The sequence below is a fragment of the Manihot esculenta genome, chromosome 11 (genome assembly GCF_001659605.2).
Source record: "Manihot esculenta cultivar AM560-2 chromosome 11, M.esculenta_v8, whole genome shotgun sequence".
Taxonomy (NCBI): Eukaryota; Viridiplantae; Streptophyta; class Magnoliopsida; order Malpighiales; family Euphorbiaceae; genus Manihot; species Manihot esculenta.
This window is the reverse complement of record NC_035171.2, coordinates 30,382,188-30,401,374: the sequence shown is the minus strand read 5'-3', so window position 1 is coordinate 30,401,374 and position 19,187 is coordinate 30,382,188. Positions and strand designations below refer to the sequence as shown.

At 29.7% G+C, this 19,187-nt stretch overlaps 3 protein-coding genes across 3 annotated transcripts; all 3 read left to right on the top strand.

Annotated features, from left to right (window-relative positions):
- Nucleotides 1-4,377: 4,377 nt before the first annotated feature.
- Nucleotides 4,378-7,385, top strand: LOC110626825 (receptor-like kinase TMK4). Its single transcript, XM_021772944.2, has 2 exons — nucleotides 4,378-6,883; nucleotides 6,973-7,385. The coding sequence occupies exons 1-2, from the start codon at nucleotides 4,714-4,716 to the stop codon at nucleotides 7,329-7,331; spliced, it is 2,529 nt and encodes an 842-aa protein (XP_021628636.1). The 5' UTR covers nucleotides 4,378-4,713; the 3' UTR covers nucleotides 7,332-7,385.
- A 2,431-nt stretch (nucleotides 7,386-9,816) lies between these two features.
- On the top strand, nucleotides 9,817-12,727 carry LOC110626827 (mitogen-activated protein kinase homolog NTF6). The gene is made up of 6 exons (XM_021772946.2): nucleotides 9,817-10,068; nucleotides 10,581-10,710; nucleotides 10,818-10,955; nucleotides 11,499-11,831; nucleotides 11,935-12,118; nucleotides 12,205-12,727. Exons 1-6 carry the CDS (start codon nucleotides 9,914-9,916, stop codon nucleotides 12,378-12,380), a joined length of 1,116 nt encoding a protein of 371 aa, XP_021628638.1. The 5' UTR covers nucleotides 9,817-9,913; the 3' UTR covers nucleotides 12,381-12,727.
- A 1,361-nt stretch (nucleotides 12,728-14,088) lies between these two features.
- On the top strand, nucleotides 14,089-19,070 carry LOC110626826 (uncharacterized protein YKR070W). Its single transcript, XM_021772945.2, has 12 exons — nucleotides 14,089-14,363; nucleotides 14,466-14,569; nucleotides 14,671-14,706; nucleotides 14,957-15,030; nucleotides 15,134-15,174; nucleotides 15,936-16,007; nucleotides 16,113-16,314; nucleotides 17,153-17,248; nucleotides 17,341-17,408; nucleotides 17,692-17,899; nucleotides 17,993-18,076; nucleotides 18,635-19,070. Exons 1-12 carry the CDS (start codon nucleotides 14,245-14,247, stop codon nucleotides 18,689-18,691), a joined length of 1,161 nt encoding a protein of 386 aa, XP_021628637.1. The 5' UTR covers nucleotides 14,089-14,244; the 3' UTR covers nucleotides 18,692-19,070.
- Nucleotides 19,071-19,187: the final 117 nt, after the last annotated feature.

Sequence of the window (19,187 nt, the reverse complement as noted above, 5' to 3'; positions counted from 1 at the left end):
CCCAGATATTGTTGATTTTATTATGAGTGTCTGCTTTGGATATAGTGAATAGCTAATAAATTGTCAAATAACTAAGTGATTAGTTTAGTAAACTCTAAAAAAAAAGGTATTAGTTATATAAGTAGCATATCAACAGTATTTTCTATCAGTTGATTGTAGAGTTTCTCATCTCCCTTTCAGTAACATTGGGTTTATCGGCTAGGTTCTTCCTAACTGTTTTTCTTCCCTGCATGTGCTACGGTGGGAGAGAGATTTAGATGGCTTGCATGGTTGAGATTAGAGATGAATCTCTTCCCTTTTCTCATTGGTATTTTTCTTCTGGAGGAAGTTCATGCGACCATAATGGTGGCAACAAAAGCCGATTGGAATTCCCTTTCCTTTTTGGTTGGTGTCATGTTTCCCTACCATTTTTATCTTGATTCAATTTCATGTTTGCCTCTTGCCTTAATCATCGTTTCTCCACCGGTTATAGATCTTCGGCCTTCATCGTGGTTGTTACATGCTTTTTGTTATTGTTCTGTGTTCTTCAGTATGTTAGGAAAGGCTACTAGCCATCGTTGAGGGAGCTAAGACCATATTTTAATGGATCATGGCAGAGGCGGCCAATCCACTAGGATGTGAAGAGCGGCGTTATTGGTCTTTAGGGTTTATGTGGGCCATTTTATTTTTCTCTTAAACCTCCTAATTTTTATTCCTTAGTCCAGTTATTAGTAGTCCTTGGCCCTTTATGGTTATAATTGCTTTTCATCTAATAAAACTTCTTATTTTCGGATTAAAAGAAAATTTGAATTTTGTTAAAACTATAGTTTATTTAGTAAACTTATAGTTTTTTTTTTAAAAAAAAAAATTATATATGATGTATAATAAATAGTTGTTTTTTGTGTTTTAAATAAAAACATAATTTAAAAAGTTTAACTTGAATAAGCTTGTAATTTTTTCCATTTATATTATAATTAATTACAGTTAGTTAATTAATAAAAATAATTGGCTCGAAAATTATGTAATACTAATGAAATAGAATTATACAATTTAAAAATTAGTTAACCTTCAATAAATGAGCTTATAATATTTAAAAATTAATTAATATTTAATACTTAATAATATTAATCATTATTTCACCTCTTTATTATCATTTCATAAGTCAATTATTATTATAAATTAAATAGTTAAAACTTTAAAATGCACATGTAAATCTATAAATAATCATCATAAACAAAGATAAATGAATTTGTTTTTTAAATTTTCCCTAGTTTTCATAAAAATCTTTTAGCCAAACAAAAACTTAAGAAAATTTCTCAGAAATATTTTAAAGAAATAAAATTTCTAAATTTACATGTAGAAAATACTATTGTAAAAAAACTCCGTATTCGGTTAAAACTGAAAAATTCTGAATAAATTAAATTAGTTTAAAAATTTGATTCAGTTTTTTATTTATTTTGATTTAATTTTTAATTTTAAAAATTTCAATTATTTCGATTCGATTTGATTTTGATAAAAAAAATTAAAAAAATTAAATCAAACCAATTAGTGATAATAATATATTATTTTTAATAATATAGAGAGATTAGATGATATTAAAGTTAAAATATTCTATTAAATTTTAAAATATTAAAACTAAAGTGTAAAACATACAAAATTTATTAAAAATTTAAATCGATCAAACCGAATCGAATCAGATCGGTTCGATTTGATTTTTATAAATACTAAAATTTTAATTTTTAATTTATTTAGTTTGATTTAATTTTGAATCGAACCGATCGAATGTTCACCCCTACGTTTTTTGCGAAAAAATTTTAAGAATATTTTTAGAGAAAAATATATTAATAGTAATCCTAAAAATGATTGTCATTAAATTTAGATTAACTGGCTGAATTGATAGATGAAATTTCAGATATTAAGATTTGTGATCTTATTTTAAGTAATATGATATGATTCAATTGATATAATTTTTTCAATCAACAAAAATTAAATTGTTTTATGAAAAAATGGAAAATTTATTATATTTTTAAAGAAAATAATTATGAAAATTACTGTCAGTTTATAAATAAGAATAAAATAATATATTTTTAATTTACCGTCACAAATTATTAATTAAATTAATTACAAAATTTAAATACAATTAGTATGATAACGATAATTTTATTACTTAAATTTAAATTAATTAAAAAATAAAATTTAAATTATAATGAAACTTTATTAACATTACAGTGTAGAGCGCAGAGATTTTGCATAGTGTCTATTATATATATATATATTAACTAGTCAGAAACCTGCACATTGGGTCAACTTTAATTATATAGTTATTAATTTTATTGATATAAAATAAAAAATAAAATTTTTTATTGAAAAGTATATATCACCTCTAATTTTTTCACAATGATAAAATTATAGTAAAAATAAAAAAATCTAAATTTTTCGGTCAAAGTATTTCACAAAATTATTAAACTTTTTAATGTATTATATTTTAAATTTTTGTATTTTTTAAAAATAAATTTAAAAATATAAAGGATATTTTTATATATTTTTATTTATATATTTCATTTTATCAAATTACACATATTTTTATAAAAAAGTTTAAAAATAAAAAAATACATATATATTCATCATAAAAATTAAAAAATAACAAAATTTAGAAAAAAAACAAAACAACATTTAATTTAAAAATTATTTTAAAATAATAAATATAAAATCTAACGATTTCAAAGATTTACATTTACTTAAAAAATCTAATTCAATGCAGAAATTTTTATTTTTTTTATAAATATATATGTTAGAAATTTTACATATTTGAATCTAAATATATTGAAAGATTTAAAAATAATAATTAAAAGATAGTATTCTTTCACAATATATAATTATTTTAATAGAGAAATTCAAAAGAATAGAGTATGATTAATACATACATAAATAGAAGAAGAAAATTTAGAAAAAATATTTCCAAAAATTTAAATAAAATAATAAAAATATAATAATAGTTATTATGAAAATAATACAAATAATAAAATTTGTATTATTTTATCATTTTATTTAATAAAATAATTTTGAATGTAATTTTTTTAATTTTTTTAACATTTATTTCAAATAATAATACAAATAAATTTCATTGTTAATCAAATCATCGCAATTCATATTGTATCTTTAATTTCTTACATCGTGCTACTTTATAAAAATCGTGCCTATTCATTAAAAATAATTTATAAAATAATTATTTTTCTATTTCAAAAAAAAACATAATTATATTTATAACTATATAATATCAAATTTTAATTAAAAAATATTTTATATATTAATTATTCATATAATTAAAAAATATTTTTAAATTTTAGTATTTTTAATTTAGTGTTGTCTTTGCTATACTGGTAATTTGAATGTTTTGTTTTATTTTCTTTCTTATAAATAAATGAACTTTTATTTTGATGAAAAAATATAGCACTTAAAAACTATATCAACCTAATATATATATATATATATATATGTTAAAATAAAATTAATAAATTAATATAAATCAATTTTATAAAAAATTCAAAAAATAAATTAAATAAATTTAAATTGTGTAAAAAAAATTAAAAGACAAATTAAACAAACATGAATTATATAAAAAAATTTAAAAAATAAATTAAATGAATTTAGACCGTGAAAACCTAAATTATATAAAAAAATTTAAAAGATAAATTAAAAAAATATAAATTGTATAAAAAATTTAAAAGCCAAATTAAATTAATTTAAATTGTAAAAAAATAAATTGTATAAAAATTTAAAAAATAAATTAAATAAATTTAAATTATGAAAATAATCACTTATCAATAACAAATACAAAATATAAAGGTGAATCAATAAAAATTAAAAATATTAAAATAATTTAAAAAATCAGAAAAAATATTATTTTATTATTCTCTCATTTTTCTCCAAAAACCTGTCTTATATATATATATATATAAGCAAAGCAAACAAAATATCTTCATAGATTTAAGAGTCATATCAATTTATTACATTAACTGAATTTTTTTTTTTTAAATTCAAAATTTTTTAATTAGAGAGATAATTTTAATATCTATAAATTGAAGTTTATTATTAATTTTTAAATATATTAATAGATTTAAAAAATAAAATAACAGTTACAGAGCTTATTAATAAAAAAGAAAGTGAGAGATTAATACTTTTTAACTTTTTCGACAATGATAATGAGCATCTTATTCCGCGTGTTTGACCCATAAACACCCACGTATAATTTTTTTTACTTATTTATTTATCATATTTTACCAATTTAACGTAACACGCCCGTTAAATCGCGTATCGTAACGAACACGTAAATATTAAAAATAAAAATTGACGAAATTATTATGTCTATACACAACAAAAGGAAAAAAGGGTTTGCATTGTCCAACATAAACATTATTTTGATAAGAATATGAAGGATTAATTATTTTTTAATTTTATTATTATATCTATACACAGCAAATATTTGTAAATCATCCTCGAGAAAATCGACCTTAAAAAAGCTGTAATTTTTTCAAAGCTCGGAGAGTCGTTGTCAAGAACAGCGCGTATGAAGATGCTTGTGCTGACGCAGAGACAGAGACAATAGCTCAAATCATATGTTCCCTGTCACTATCTCAAACCAAATTTCACCTGAATTATCGTAATGATGTACAGAGGATGTTTTCTCCAAAATTCATCTTCTATGCTTATTGAGTCTAGCCTCGAACAGCTGACATGCAGTTTATATACATGCTGTCCAATCTTCTATTGCCACAAGATACAATGGCCTGTAAAATCCTTCCTGCAACTGCAAGCATAAATATCTTCCTTTCATTCTTCCTCCTCCTCAATTCCGCCGCCGCAGCTGATGACTCTGCGACCATGCTAAAACTCGCTAAGGCCTTCCATCCAACTCCCTCGGACTGGTCAACCAAGAATTCCACCGGCTACTGCCGTTGGAGTGGCGTCCAATGCAACAACAACCGTGTCATCGCCATCTACCTTGATGAGAAAAATCTCTCCGGCAACCTTCCTTCCGAAATCTCCACTCTTACAAAACTGGAACACCTCTCTCTTCAGCGTAACAATCTCTCAGGCTCCCTCCCTTCTCTTGCCAATCTTACTTGGCTGAGAGTACTACTGATTAGAGATAACAAATTCACAAGTATCCCTCATGATTTCTTTGAAGGACTCATCAGATTGCAGACCTTTATAATGAGTTTCAATGCTAATCTTGCTCCTTGGTCTTTGTCGACTGCTCTATCTCAATGTGGACGGCTAGTATACTTCGACGCAAGATTCTGTAACATCATGGGCACTATACCAGATATATTTGCGTCTCTTCCAAGCTTGCAGAACCTTTTCTTGTCAGACAACAATTTGACGGGGAATCTACCTGAATCTTTAGCAAATTCAGGAATCCAGTTCTTGCGACTTGAAAATCAGGAAATGGGATTATCAGGTACAATCCATCTGTTATCTTCCATGACAAGAATCACGAAGGTGTGGCTTCAGAAGAATCAATTTACAGGACCTATTCCAGATCTCTCAAGATGCCAGAGTTTGGTTGAATTGCGTCTATCCAATAATCTTTTTACAGGGATAGTACCAGCTTCGTTGATTTTCCACACAAAACTAAGAGTAGTTTTGTTATCACAGAACAAATTGCAGGGTCCGGTCCCGGAGTTTCGAAGTGATCTGCGGGCTAATTATACTGGCAATAATTTTTGTGTGGAAGATGCTCAGGTTGATTGCGATCAACAGGTGACCACAATGCTGGAGATTGCAAGTTCTCTGGGATATCCATTGACATTTTCTGATTCCTGGAAAGGAAATAATGCTTGCAAGAATTGGTCATATATTACCTGCAATGATCTTGGCAGGATTGTTGAAGTGAATCTCGGAAAGCAGAATTTCACAGGAACAATATCTTCTTCCTTGGGAAATCTACCTGGATTAAAGAACTTGTACCTGAATGTTAACAATTTGATGGGTTCTATTCCAGAAAGCTTGACAAAGTTGACTCAACTTCAGATTCTTGATGTCTCTGGCAACAATTTAACTGGAAAAATCCCAGATTTTGCTGCTTCTGTGAAGTTGATCACTAGACCAGGCAATCCTCTGCTTGAAAGTAATGAAAACAAGGTGCCACCATCTTTGATTGCCGGTATTCTTATTAGCATCATCATTTTTATTGCTCTTGTGTTGTTTTTTATGTTTAAATTTAGAGTTACTTTTAGAAGACTCATAAGGTTTAGAAGGGCAAAAGTTCATGCCAAGTGGACAGTTCACAATGAGGCTGGCTATCTCACAAGTAACATAGGAAACGTTGTGATTCCAATTGAAGTTCTTCAACAGGTGACAGATAATTTCAATGAGAAAAATATATTGGGGATTGGAGGTTTTGGCATGGTTTATAAAGGGGAATTCCATGATGGGACCAAGATTGCTGTGAAGAGAATGGAAGCTACAGCAATGGTGACAAAGGGAATGAATGGGTTTCAAGCAGAAGTTGCTGTGCTTACTAAAGTAAGGCACAGGCATCTTGTTTCTCTTCTGGGTTACTGCATAAATGGCAACGAGGGATTTTTGGTATACGAGTACATGCCACAGGGGACTTTAGCCGAACATCTGTTCGACTGGCGTGCTCGAGGATACCCTTCTCTTACTTGGAAGCAGAGGGCTAACGTTGCACTCAATGTAGCACAAGGAGTTGAATATCTGCACAATTTAGCTCAACAGAGTTTTATTCATAGAGATCTGAAGCCTTCAAACATACTTCTTGGGGATGACATGAGAGCTAAGGTAGGAGACTTTGGTTTGGTTAGAAATGTGCCTGTTGGGAAATATTCCTTGGAGACAAGAGTGGCAGGAACATTTGGCTACCTTGCACCTGAGTATGCAGGTAAGCAAGGAATTCTATGGTTTTTTAATTTTCTTTTGTTAAATTACACTTTAATTTTCTTGCTTTTTGAATTCTGGCTGAACCTACAGCAACCGGAAGAGTGACAACAAAGGTGGACGTATATGCATTTGGAGTGATTTTGATGGAGATGATCACAGGGAGAAAAGCTTTAGACGACACAATGGAAGACAAAGGATGGATGTTTATGCATTTAGCAACACGGTTCCGGGAGGACCTCACCTGCAGGAAGAAAATCTTGAAAGCCATTGATGAAACTCTGAATCCTGACAAAGATACCTTGGCAAGCATTTACAAGGTGGCTGAACTTGCCGTGCAATGCACTTGTCCTGAACCAAGTCAAAGACCTGATATGGGTATTGTAGTCAACATCTTAGCACCTCTTGTACAAGAGTGGAAACATGTGGCTGCTACAGGCCAAAAAGATTAAAATAATGAATTAAATGATTAATTCTCAAAACCCTACAAAGTATAGCATTTACTTTGACAATTCCAATTCTTGTTAAATACAACTTGGAGAAGGATTCAAAAATTTGACGGTACCATTTGTTGGGATCCTTCGCTACTATTAATTATTTTAATAATAAATAATTATTTTGATAGTAATTAATAAAAATTAAAAAATAAAGAATTAATTTTTTATAATTTATTTTTTTATATTTTTTAAATATTATAAAAATATTAAATATTATTTTAAAAATTATTACCACAGCGGTGATATTATCCATTATCTTACCTATATAACCACAAAAAAAAAAACGGGAGATATATAATTTTTCAAAATTATATATTTGAGATTTTTTTATTTTATAAATTAACTTATAAACTCGATTGAATTTCTTAAGATGAAATATTGGAAACGAATTTCTTTATTAACGTGTCATATGCTTGAAATTTTTTAATTTTTTTTAACTTTGTTTAACCGGGAAAAACCAATAATTTTATTGGTGGGATGAATTATAATATATTAATTAATAAAATTAATAATTTTCTATTATATCCATTTAATTGCAATCAATTAATTTTTAATTTCAAATCATTATAAATATTTTATAAATCATTTTGAGTTAAAAATTTTTGAGGGGCTAATTAATTGAAAATTGAGATTTAATATATATATATTAAAAAAATTCAAAATACTTGGACAAGGCAATAAAAGCTTGAAAGAAAGCTAATAAAAAATTAAATTTAGTTACACCAATTAAAAAATTTCATAAATATATAACATTTCCATTTCAAAAAAATATATATATATATTTATAATATTTTTTAAATTTATTATGTCCTATCTTAAATACTCATCTTTAATTAATTTTTAGGTTAGTGAGGTCTAATTTAAATTTAAAATAATATAAGAATTTACTATTAATATTGAGCTTTCTGAAAATATGTCACACTCGAATACAGTATTAAATGTGAAAAAAATTTAAAATAATAATAATGTGTTGTTATAAGATTTTAGATGATTTTTTTGATTTAACTTTTAAAATAAATTAGTGAGTTAGATTGAATTTAAATTCAACTATTAGTTTTAATAATAATAATATTCAAATAATTTTTAAAATTATGAATAATTTGAGTTTGAATTTCAATTATATATATAAAAAAACATTTATTTCCACCACGAAATTCTAATATCACAAATTCCCAATTGCTTGGAACCGAATCCCAACAACCCCTCATTGTTACACAATTTCCAGGAGTTGAAACTTTCTTGTTGACCAATGGACAAATTTTCCGTTGAACAAGAATACCATGTTTGGTTGGGATGAAAAAAGGATACCATACTGTGGAGAAAGACAAAGTTGGATTTTTGAATATATATATATATTTTACGAGTTAAAATTACAATTCGATTCGAAATAATATTTTGAGAGGTTTATATTATAGAAAGTTGCTTTTACCTTTTAGATAATTCTATCATTCCTCCTTATTTTATATATTATATGTAATAATTTTTTTTTTTGAAATGGATATTATATATAATAATTATATAGACTATAAAGAGCTAATCTTATAGAACATAAAAATAAAATTTTTTGTTGAAAGTAAAATTAATTTAAAAATTAAAAGTTAAAATAATAATTTGAGAATAATATAAAAAATAAAAATTTTATATATGTATTTTTTTTGCAAATATATTAATAAATTAAATTAGTTTCAATCAATTAGACTTATTAATTCAATGAACCAATTTCTATGTAATTTTAACTAAAACCTAATTAGTTTCAATTAATTAAAATTATTATTTTTATCAAATCTAATTCCTATAGAGTTCCAATTCAATAAATACTTAATAATTTAACTAATTAAAATTATTAATTCAATAAATTAAACTTGTCTATAATTTCAACTCTATAAATCTTAACTATATAGATTAAATATTAATTTAATTTTTATCAAAACATTAATTTTTATTCTTTAAAATTAAGTTGAATATATAGATATAGCTTAAAGAAAACTCTTCACCTATAAATTAACCTGTATATTTATTTAGCCAATATTTTTAATTAATTGAATTTTTTTTTACAATATTAATTGGGAATTTGTAAAACAAGTATATTGTTGGATTTTTAAAAAAGAAAATCATAAGTAAAGAAAAAGAAATAGCTTTTTTTACCCATTTTAAATATTTTTTAATTATTATTTTGTCTGCACTTTCCTTCCAATCTTATTTCCTCTTTCTCCTCAATTTCGTACTTCAAAATTTTCCTTCAGATCAAACATGGTGCAAAGAATTTTCAGTCGGCACATTTTGGCTCTGCTTCCCACTGCCATTCAAATTTGAAAGTTTAAAAGAGAAAAATAATAATAATAAAATTCAAAAATAATCCAAAAGCAAGGATGGTGGATTCAACCAAGTGTGGCCCACATTTCCTTTCCTCGTAAAAGCATCAGTGTGTAATAAAAAAACCGCTCTTTGCTCTGTTTTTCTAACTTGCTGAGAATATACACACCTCCTTTTACGTCTTCTTCCCTGTTTCTTCAAACACAGAAAAAAGAGACAGAGCGATGGAGAATGAATCAATGGTGATTGAAGACAAAGGAATCACATCCTACGGTGGGAGATACTTGCAGTATAACATACTTGGTAGTCTTTTCGAGGTCTCCTCTAAGTATGTTCCTCCCATTCAACCAGTGGGTCGTGGTGCATACGGCATCGTTTGGTAATAAACCCTCTGCTTTAAACCTCATAAACCTGTTTTGGCAATCTGTTTAGAACTGGGTTTCCTGCATTTTATTTAATTTTTTTGAATTTGAAATGTTGATTCTTGCTATTTTGAAGCAAGTAAATCTTTTGTTTCTAGCAATTGTAATCTAAGATCGAAGCTTTGTAGGTAAGAGGAAGGGACCTCTAATTTGGCTGTAATACATTGGGTCTTTTATTTCCTGCCTTGCTTTTCTTTTTCTATGCTAATTGATAAACATTTCACTTTGATTCTTAAATGGGAAAATTAATTAGAGAAAAACTCATTGATTAGGGTCTTAGTTTTGAAAATATTGAGTGCTTGTGTAGTAGGTAGGAGTTTTGATGAGAGATGTGATATTTTGTTTATTTCCCCTGAATTTCTTGAAATTAAGATTTTCTGATGAATGGGATTATAATTTTTTTCTTTTTTGTGGATTTAATGTGTGATTGACTTGATGCTTATAAATCATTCACATTTCTGTAATGTAGCTGTGCCAGAAATGCTGAGACAAAAGAGGAGGTTGCTATTAAGAAGATTGGAAATGCATTTGACAACAGGATAGATGCTAAGAGAACACTTAGAGAGATCAAACTCCTTTGCCACATGGATCATGAGAATGTATTCTCTAACATTTTTAATCTTATGATTCCAAATATATAATCTTCTGAGCTCGTAATGTTGTGCATGATGAAGTACTGATGATTTGCTGCAATGGTATTCTCTAGATTATCAAAATCAAGGATATAATACCGCCTCCGGAAAGGGAGACGTTCAATGATGTGTATATTGTATATGAATTAATGGATACTGATCTTCATCAGATAATACGCTCTAGCCAAACTCTGACTGATGATCACTGTCAGGTATGGACAATTGAATCCATTTTCCTTCATGTATACTTGTTGTTTGATACTCTACCTAACTGAGCCTTATGACTGACTTTGTAGGTTTAAGAGTTTTAGAGATTGTATCACACATTTTTATCGTAATGGAACTTTATTTGTGTATTTCCCATGGACGTAGACCTTATTGTCGAACCACCTTAAATTTTCTGTATCTTTTCTCTTTCTTCTTTCTCTAATATTGCGAATTTTAAGTGCTTGTGTACTAGTATTGTGTGTTTGTTTCAATAATTTGCTTATTATGATTATGTGTATGTGTACTCATCAAAGACACTGTCATCAGAGCTGATAATTTCACTTGAAATGTGAAGTTGTAGACATATATGAATGCCATTGGCCATCAGGCAGCTCAGGGCAGATTTTGTATTTTAGCAAATGTTTCTGATTTGAAATGTAAAATTTAAAATGTGAAACTAAACAGATGCTGTGAAGTTTAGTTGATAGTAAGCTACAGGCTGCAAGTTAACAATGTTTAAAGCAGCATGTTTTCATGGCTTTTTGCAGTATTTCTTGTATCAATTGTTGAGGGGATTGAAGTACATACACTCTGCAAATGTTTTACACCGAGATTTGAAACCCAGCAATCTTCTTCTGAATGCAAATTGTGATCTTAAGATTTGTGACTTTGGGCTTGCAAGAACCACCTCGGAGACAGATTTCATGACTGAATATGTAGTAACTCGATGGTATCGAGCCCCAGAATTGCTGCTCAACTGTTCAGAATACACTGCAGCTATTGATATCTGGTCAGTTGGCTGCATTTTCATGGAAATTATTAGAAGGGAACCTCTTTTCCCTGGCAAAGACTATGTTCAGCAATTGGGACTCATAACCGAGGTACTAATTAATAAGTTCAACATTTTCTCTTGCTGGTTAAAATCAATGTAATATATGGGGAAAGGAACCTGATTGACAAGCTGCAAATTTACTTGACCTATAGTTGTTAGGTTCACCAGACGATTCGGATCTTGGATTCCTTCGAAGTGATAATGCTCGGAGATATGTCAAGCAGCTTCCACACTTCCCCAAGCAACCTTTTGCACAAAAGTTTCCAGATTTGTCAGCTGTAGCACTTGATCTTGCTGAGAAAATGCTAGTGTTCGATCCGTGCAAACGCATAACTGGTATGCTCTAACTCGACAAATAACTGTTTCATTTTTCTCATCCATTTTGCTGATGAGATGCATCACATTTTTGATGTTACATGAAGTTGAGGAAGCATTGAACCATCCATATTTATCAAGTCTTCATGAGATCAACGAGGAGCCCACTTGTCCGTCTCCTTTTATCTTCGATTTTGAGCAAATTTCGTTGAACGAAGACGACATAAAGGAGCTTATATTTGCAGAATCTTTGAACTTCAACCCAGATGTCATGCTTGAGTAATATATACATAAGCAGCATTTATTTATTCTTTTGAAAAGCTTGATTTCTTTTTGGAAAACTATCACTTTGTAGTATATGTGTGATGAAGTTCTCTGTAAGCATAGAAGCTAGGGAGATGGGTTCTTCCTTGCCATGTATGTGAGGGTGGAATTAGAGTTTGTTCATGGTTTTATTGAGGATTCTTGGATTCGGTGTATTTGAGAATCCAGCACCCAATAAGGTTGCTGTGCATCAACAAAGGCTACATATCTCCTAGCCTCTATATGTTTTTGGCTGTGGTTTGTATATTGAATATTAAATGAGATCAAACACTGAAGAAATATGAAAAGAAAGGAACTGTTCTTGAAGTTTTTTGGTTGATTAATTTCCTTGGTTTGATTGGATTCCAGAAGAAAAGCCAGAGTTGCTTGTTTCCCATTTGGAACTTTTGTTTAATGTTTGTGGGAAATAATAGCTAGTAAGCTACCCTATTTTCTTCCTATTGGAATTAAAAATTTTATGAGAATTTAATTGAATAATTTTTTTTATCATTTTTTATTTAAAAGGATAGAATTTAATATTTTTTTATTTTTTATTTTTTTTTAATTCTCTTGAAATTGAAAATTTCGCAAGAAATTTAATTCAATTTTTTTTTCTAATAATTTTTTTTTTGAAATGAAAGGATTTTTTTTTTACTTAAAAAATTTTCATTATAAAAAAAAATTTACATAATTTTATAAAAATTTATTATTTTATAAAATAAATCATGCTAAAATATTCACTTTAATTGATTTCTTTTCTAATATTCTTTTTGTCTCATAATTTTAGTTTATGTTATTTTACATATATTTAAAAAAATAATTTTTTCATTAACTTTTTAATTATATTTATTTTAAAAATATTAAATTTTATTAAATATCAAAAGATATTTTAAAAAATTTTTTAAAAATAAGATAAAATTAAATAGAATAATAATATTCAATAAATATATATTATATAATCTAAAAAATAAAAACAAACAATAATTTTGAAATAATAAAAAATAAAATATATAAAAAAATTATGAGAGAGTAATTTTTTATTTAGAAGGAAAGAAGTTTAAAAATATATATTTAAAAAAAAAGCAGAGATCTTACATGATTTTATGATAATTTATTTAAATTTTTTAATATTAAAAGTAAAATAAAAAAAAATAGAAATCATGAATTTATTTAAATTTTTTCTTATAAAATAAATGGTCGCAAATGAAGCCGAAACATTTGTTTTTGTAAAACAGCGAAATGCTAGTAGTGCAGACAATACCTAATTGCTAATAGGTATTTACAATCTCCATTATTTAGCATTAATTTATTAATCACTTAAATTGAAATTATTTTATACTAATTTATATAATAATTATAATAATTAAATATAAATTAATCATATCATTACAACTTATTAAAAAAATTAAATGTGATTTCACTTATTACTAATTATACTTTAAATTTCATTAATTGTGCTTAAATGACAAAATTACCTTTAATAAGATTCATAACTTTATAGTTGTATAAAAATTTAGAATATTATTGCAATCATTTTTAAATTTATTGTGTTTTATAAATTAGATATTAACTTTGCCTATTGTTTATTATTTTCTTTAATTTTAAAATTATACAAGTGTCACTTAATATCTTTACATTCGATATTTTTATTTATCCCATATAAGGATCGAATCTTCTATCACCCCCTTTATATAGACTGCCCATTGAAAAGAAAAAAAGAAAAAGAAAACTCATGCACACAATTGCAGCCGCAACAAAACATCCCCAAAAGCTTGCTGATACTCAAAGGCAGTGGCCACTGGTGGTGGTGGAGGAGATCAGCTAAGGAGGCCGGAGATCGGAGAATGAGATTCCCAGTCATAGCGAAGGCTTTGCTGAGCCGAAACAGAAATCAACTTTCACCACCGCTGCTGTTTTCCGTTCTTTCACGCTCCTTCTCGCACTTTCTCTCACAATCTCAGCTGTTCGTTTCTACCTCACATTTCCTCACTCTCTGTCTCTCTACGCTTACAATTCGGGGATTCGATCCTTTTTTTCTTTTCCTTTCTTTTCTTTTATGAAGCAGACCGTCGTTTGGCATTGCGTTTGATATAGATGGCGTCCTTCTTCGAGGCGAATCTCCCATCGGCGGCTCTCCTCAAGCTCTCAAACGATTATACGATCCCTCCGGTATGCTATCTTATGCATATCAATCTCTACAATTCTTGTCAGTTTTGCCATGTTAGTGGTTATTTTCATGTTTTTATGGTTCTCGTCAATTCTGTGAACAGGTGCTTTGAGGATTCCTTACATTTTCTTGACCAACGGTGAGCTTTCTGTTTTAGCTTGAATCGTCCTTTGTGGTCTCTCTTGTTATTCGAATTCAATGATGCTTTTGATTCGTTTATGACGTTTATTTAGTTTCTGTGGAGAATAAACCAATAGAGAGATTATAGATGTGAATACACATGCAAGCTTTAGAGGTCATATCAAAATTTGGATCTCTGAATCATGCATAGTCAATGTGTTGTTCAGTGAGCAACAATTAGGATCGGTTCTTAACTTCAATTTCAACAGGAGGTGGTTTTCCTGAATCTAAAAGAGCATTGGAGTTGAGCAAACTTCTCGGTGTGAATATTTCGCCATTGCAGGTGCTTCTATGAAGATGTTGTTTTCAGGTGTACCATTGTCCTTCCTTTCTTAGGCTTTGTAGGTGATGATGGAATACTACTTTTACTGTGACTTTTTTTATAGGTTGTACAGGGCCACACTCCTTTTAAGCAGCTGGTGCATAGGTAGGTATCTAAACTTATTAAAGTCACCTAGATATTGTGTCATCGAAGACTATAAATTTATTGTGATAAAGATTCTAAAAGTTTCAAGTGGAGTTATTAGTGTAATCAAGTTAATTAACATCACCAAATAAATGAATCGCATGAATTATGAATATCCAAATAATTTTTTCTTCATAAAAGGATATTTTCTACTTGTTGCTGTTTGCATTAGAGAAGAATTCTGGATTCTTTCTGGGACTAGCCATATGCCCCCAGGTTCATTGAATCTATGACTATGAATTACCTCCCCTTGGCCAAAACCTTGTATGCCTTTGTTTTAACTTGACCTGCACATCTAGGCCAATGTATTTGCTATTATGTTGTGCTTTTATGGCCACAATTGGGAAGTCAAATAAATTCCTACAGTTCACTCCTATTGAATAACCAAATTCTAGAAATCCTTTCTAATGCTAATAAATAATGTAGGTAAAGTGGGTTTTAGTCAGGAAATCAATGTGCATAATAAATGGCATGAGGAAAAGTTTATGCATTAGCCTGCTTGTGCCACAAGCATTGCATGGGAATATGTTCAAATGCTGTAATACATTCATGTGGATGGTAGTTACAATTACTGTGAAATGCTTTACATGCCAAACAAAGATGTAGAAGTTATAATCACTTGAATTCAAACGAGGGAAAAAACCCCTAAGAAGATTTATGTTTTAATTAGTTATATTTTCATTACTTTATCTCTTTGATTACATCAATTTGGCTTTATGTAGATTTGAGAATGAATTTGTTGTTGCTGTTGGAAAAGGAGAACCAGCTGCTGTGATGACAGAATATGGATTTAAGTATGCTTTTGGGCTCTCTGATTTTATTTTCATTGAAATCCATCACAAGTTGTTAAAAATTCTCCAATATGTCTGGATGCGTGTGCTTATTGATTTTCCATGCAGAAATGTTCTCTCAATTGATGAGTATGCATCTTATTTTGATGGCATTGACCCGCTTGTCCAATATAAGACATGGACAACTAAGCAAGCTGCTAAACAGAGTAGTACTTTAGAGCAGATGAGTACAAGAGACAGTATCCACTCACAGAGAGTAAAGGCAGCATTTATTGTCAGCGATTCTGTTGACTGGAGCAGAGACATTCAGGTTGCATTGAATCTGTGTCTTATCTGCTTGTTTCTGAATTTCCTTCAGGAAGATATAGGGAAGGTCCTTTTTTTTGGGATTGATGTTTGGTCAATGTATACAAGGTGCACTGATTTGTTTCATTCTGAACACTCTTTGTTTGACCGTTCCATCAGATGCCTGAATCAGATTTTTATTATAGACCACCATATTTATCAGCCTGTCATTTCACATGTATATTGGTCAATATTGGCCTATGTGGTGGATAAGGTTTTGTTGCATCAATCTTCTTGTTGAGTCATTCTGCTGAAAGTTTCAATGAAAATTTCACAACTATGAAAGCCATTACCACTATGTTTTGGCTGCAACATCTATGTCATGACACCTCAATGCTGCGAGCTCCCATAATTTAAAACCATGGCCTGAGTAAATCAATACCATTGCTTTGAGCTTATATAACTAGGTGCTCTAGAGACAAAGGGTCCAATGCTGGCTTATTTTCAGAAGAGAGTGAAGAAATTGTGTTGTTCTTGCTTGTCTATGTTCTAAAGATACAAAATTAGGGCCTACTTGTCTGGTTCTGTTGTGCTACTTCAGTGGCAAAGGTATCTTGAGTCCATTTTTCATTGGGCTGCTGTCATTTTCTATTACTGGAATTACCATGTGAAAGGCCTGATGTTGCTATTTCTCTATCATTTTCCACTAGCAATTTGAGCTATAATCATGTTAGAGTTACTGAAGTTGTATGCCATCTGCAGCTTGCTTTCTGGTTCTGTTAGAATGTCATAACATGATAGTCCCATTGTTGAATGGTTAAAGATGTAATGCTAAATTTATTGACTTTGGAAATTGGCATTAGGTTATGTGTGATATTTTAAGAACTGGAGGGCTTCCTGGAAGAGAGCTAGGACACCAACCAGACCTGTATTTTGCAAATGATGACCTTGCATACCAGGTTATTTGCCATTTTTTTTATCCATTTTATACCTCCTGTAGTTAAGTTTCTTTGGAATTGCTAGTATACTGATGAGGTGCCACTAAAGGTAGGCTACTTTTCCTTCAGAACGTCTTGGCATGGGAGCTTTCAGAATTGCATTAGGATCTGTCTTCAATAGGTAAGTCAAGATAAGATCTGTTTTGGAATTAAACAATTTCAGAAAGTCATTGCGCATGTAAACATTTCCAGGAAAACAAAAGTATGTTTGTCATGGCTGCCCTTTCAGCCTTTGTTTAATTGAGTCATGAATGAGAGCCGATCCCCACTGAATTTACTGCAGGCTATTTGACAGAGAAGCCTTATGTGTGGACAGGATGAATTGACATAGTATTTCAGTTTATATTGTACTATGTCTGAACTTTAGTATCAAGTGTCCTGATGACAACATTTTAAATATGCAGCATTCACCCTAATGCTCTGAAGTATACATCTTTTGGAAAGCCAAACCCACTTGTGTTCAAGAATGCTGAAACTGTGCTAAAGCAACTTGTTCCATCACTTCATCGGGGCACTAATCCTGTGGATCACTTGAATGATGGAACTCATCATTTCAATAAATTATATATGATAGGGGATAATCCTTCAGTTGATATTCGAGGTGCACAACAGGTTTGTCTCTATGAGACTGAGAATTTGATTCCAATTCTTCAACTTAGGTGATACTGATTGTAGTTTGCATACCTACTCCTTGTTGCGTCTCAGGCTGGACATCCCTGGTTTTCTATTTTGACAAGGACAGGAGTTTTCAAGGGAATAGAAAATCATACCGAGTTTCCAGCAGATCTGGTAGGCAATTGAGGAATTGATAAAATGAGTCCATGTCAAATTTAGTTCATTTCTACTTAAATGACACCTTGCAGAGATCTCTTAATTTTTATATTTGGTGTGAAGAGGGAGAGGGTTAGAGTTCTTTCCTTATTTTCTCCTTTTTTTTCATTTTTGTTTGAATTCCTCCTTCAAGGGATGGAGAGCAGGGATTTCAATTGAAACCCCAATTGTTTGCATTACAAGTTAGGCGCTAGGCCATTTTTAAGCAAGTAGCCAATTGCCAGCCTATGTTGGCTGTAGTTCCACTTGCATAACCATGCAGCTTCCAACCTCTCCAGTCGTAGGCTGGTGGGGAAATCAATCATTTTGAGTAGTTTTATTCTTTTACGGACTCGATTCACAAATAATAATGGTTAACACATGATCTGTTTTGGAAGTTAAGAGATTTAACTGTAAATCCTCAGCAGTGCTTGTGTCAGGCCGTGAAGCATAGACTGAAAAATGCACAAGAACATTTCAGATCATATATCTTTGTACCAAGTTTACTGAGTTATGGGCTGTTTGCTCCTTTTGCAGGTTGTTAACACCGTGGAAGACGCTGTGGAGTATATTCTGAGCAAGGAGTGTGCCTAAATTCATGGGCTTTCACATTCTTCTTTTACATGATGAACATGGCCATTCGTTTCCAAAGGAAAGGGTGATATTGGAGGGTAGAGAATATCGTAATGTCACCTGTTTGGAAAGAAGATGGTCCTTTCTTGCTAGGTTCAAGTTCAATTCATTGTTTACCTCATGCATCTATATTGATTTTTTATTGTCATTTATATGCGAATTGTATGCTGTATTTGCTAGTTGTCAGTGAAGCTAAACTCTAGCTCATTAGAATCCAGATGAAGTGAATGACTGCATGTGCTTCATTCTTTGGCTTTTTGCTTACATGAAAAACTGTTGCAGTGTATGAAACAAATTAGCGTTGTTATAATATTGAATGGTAAATACTTGCTTTCCCTAACTATTTGGAATTAACTTGTTGAACATTTAAACTAAACTGAAAATTTATTAAACACTTGAACTCATAATAATTATAATAATCGAGCATGAATTATAAATCTTAATCCATGACTTGTAA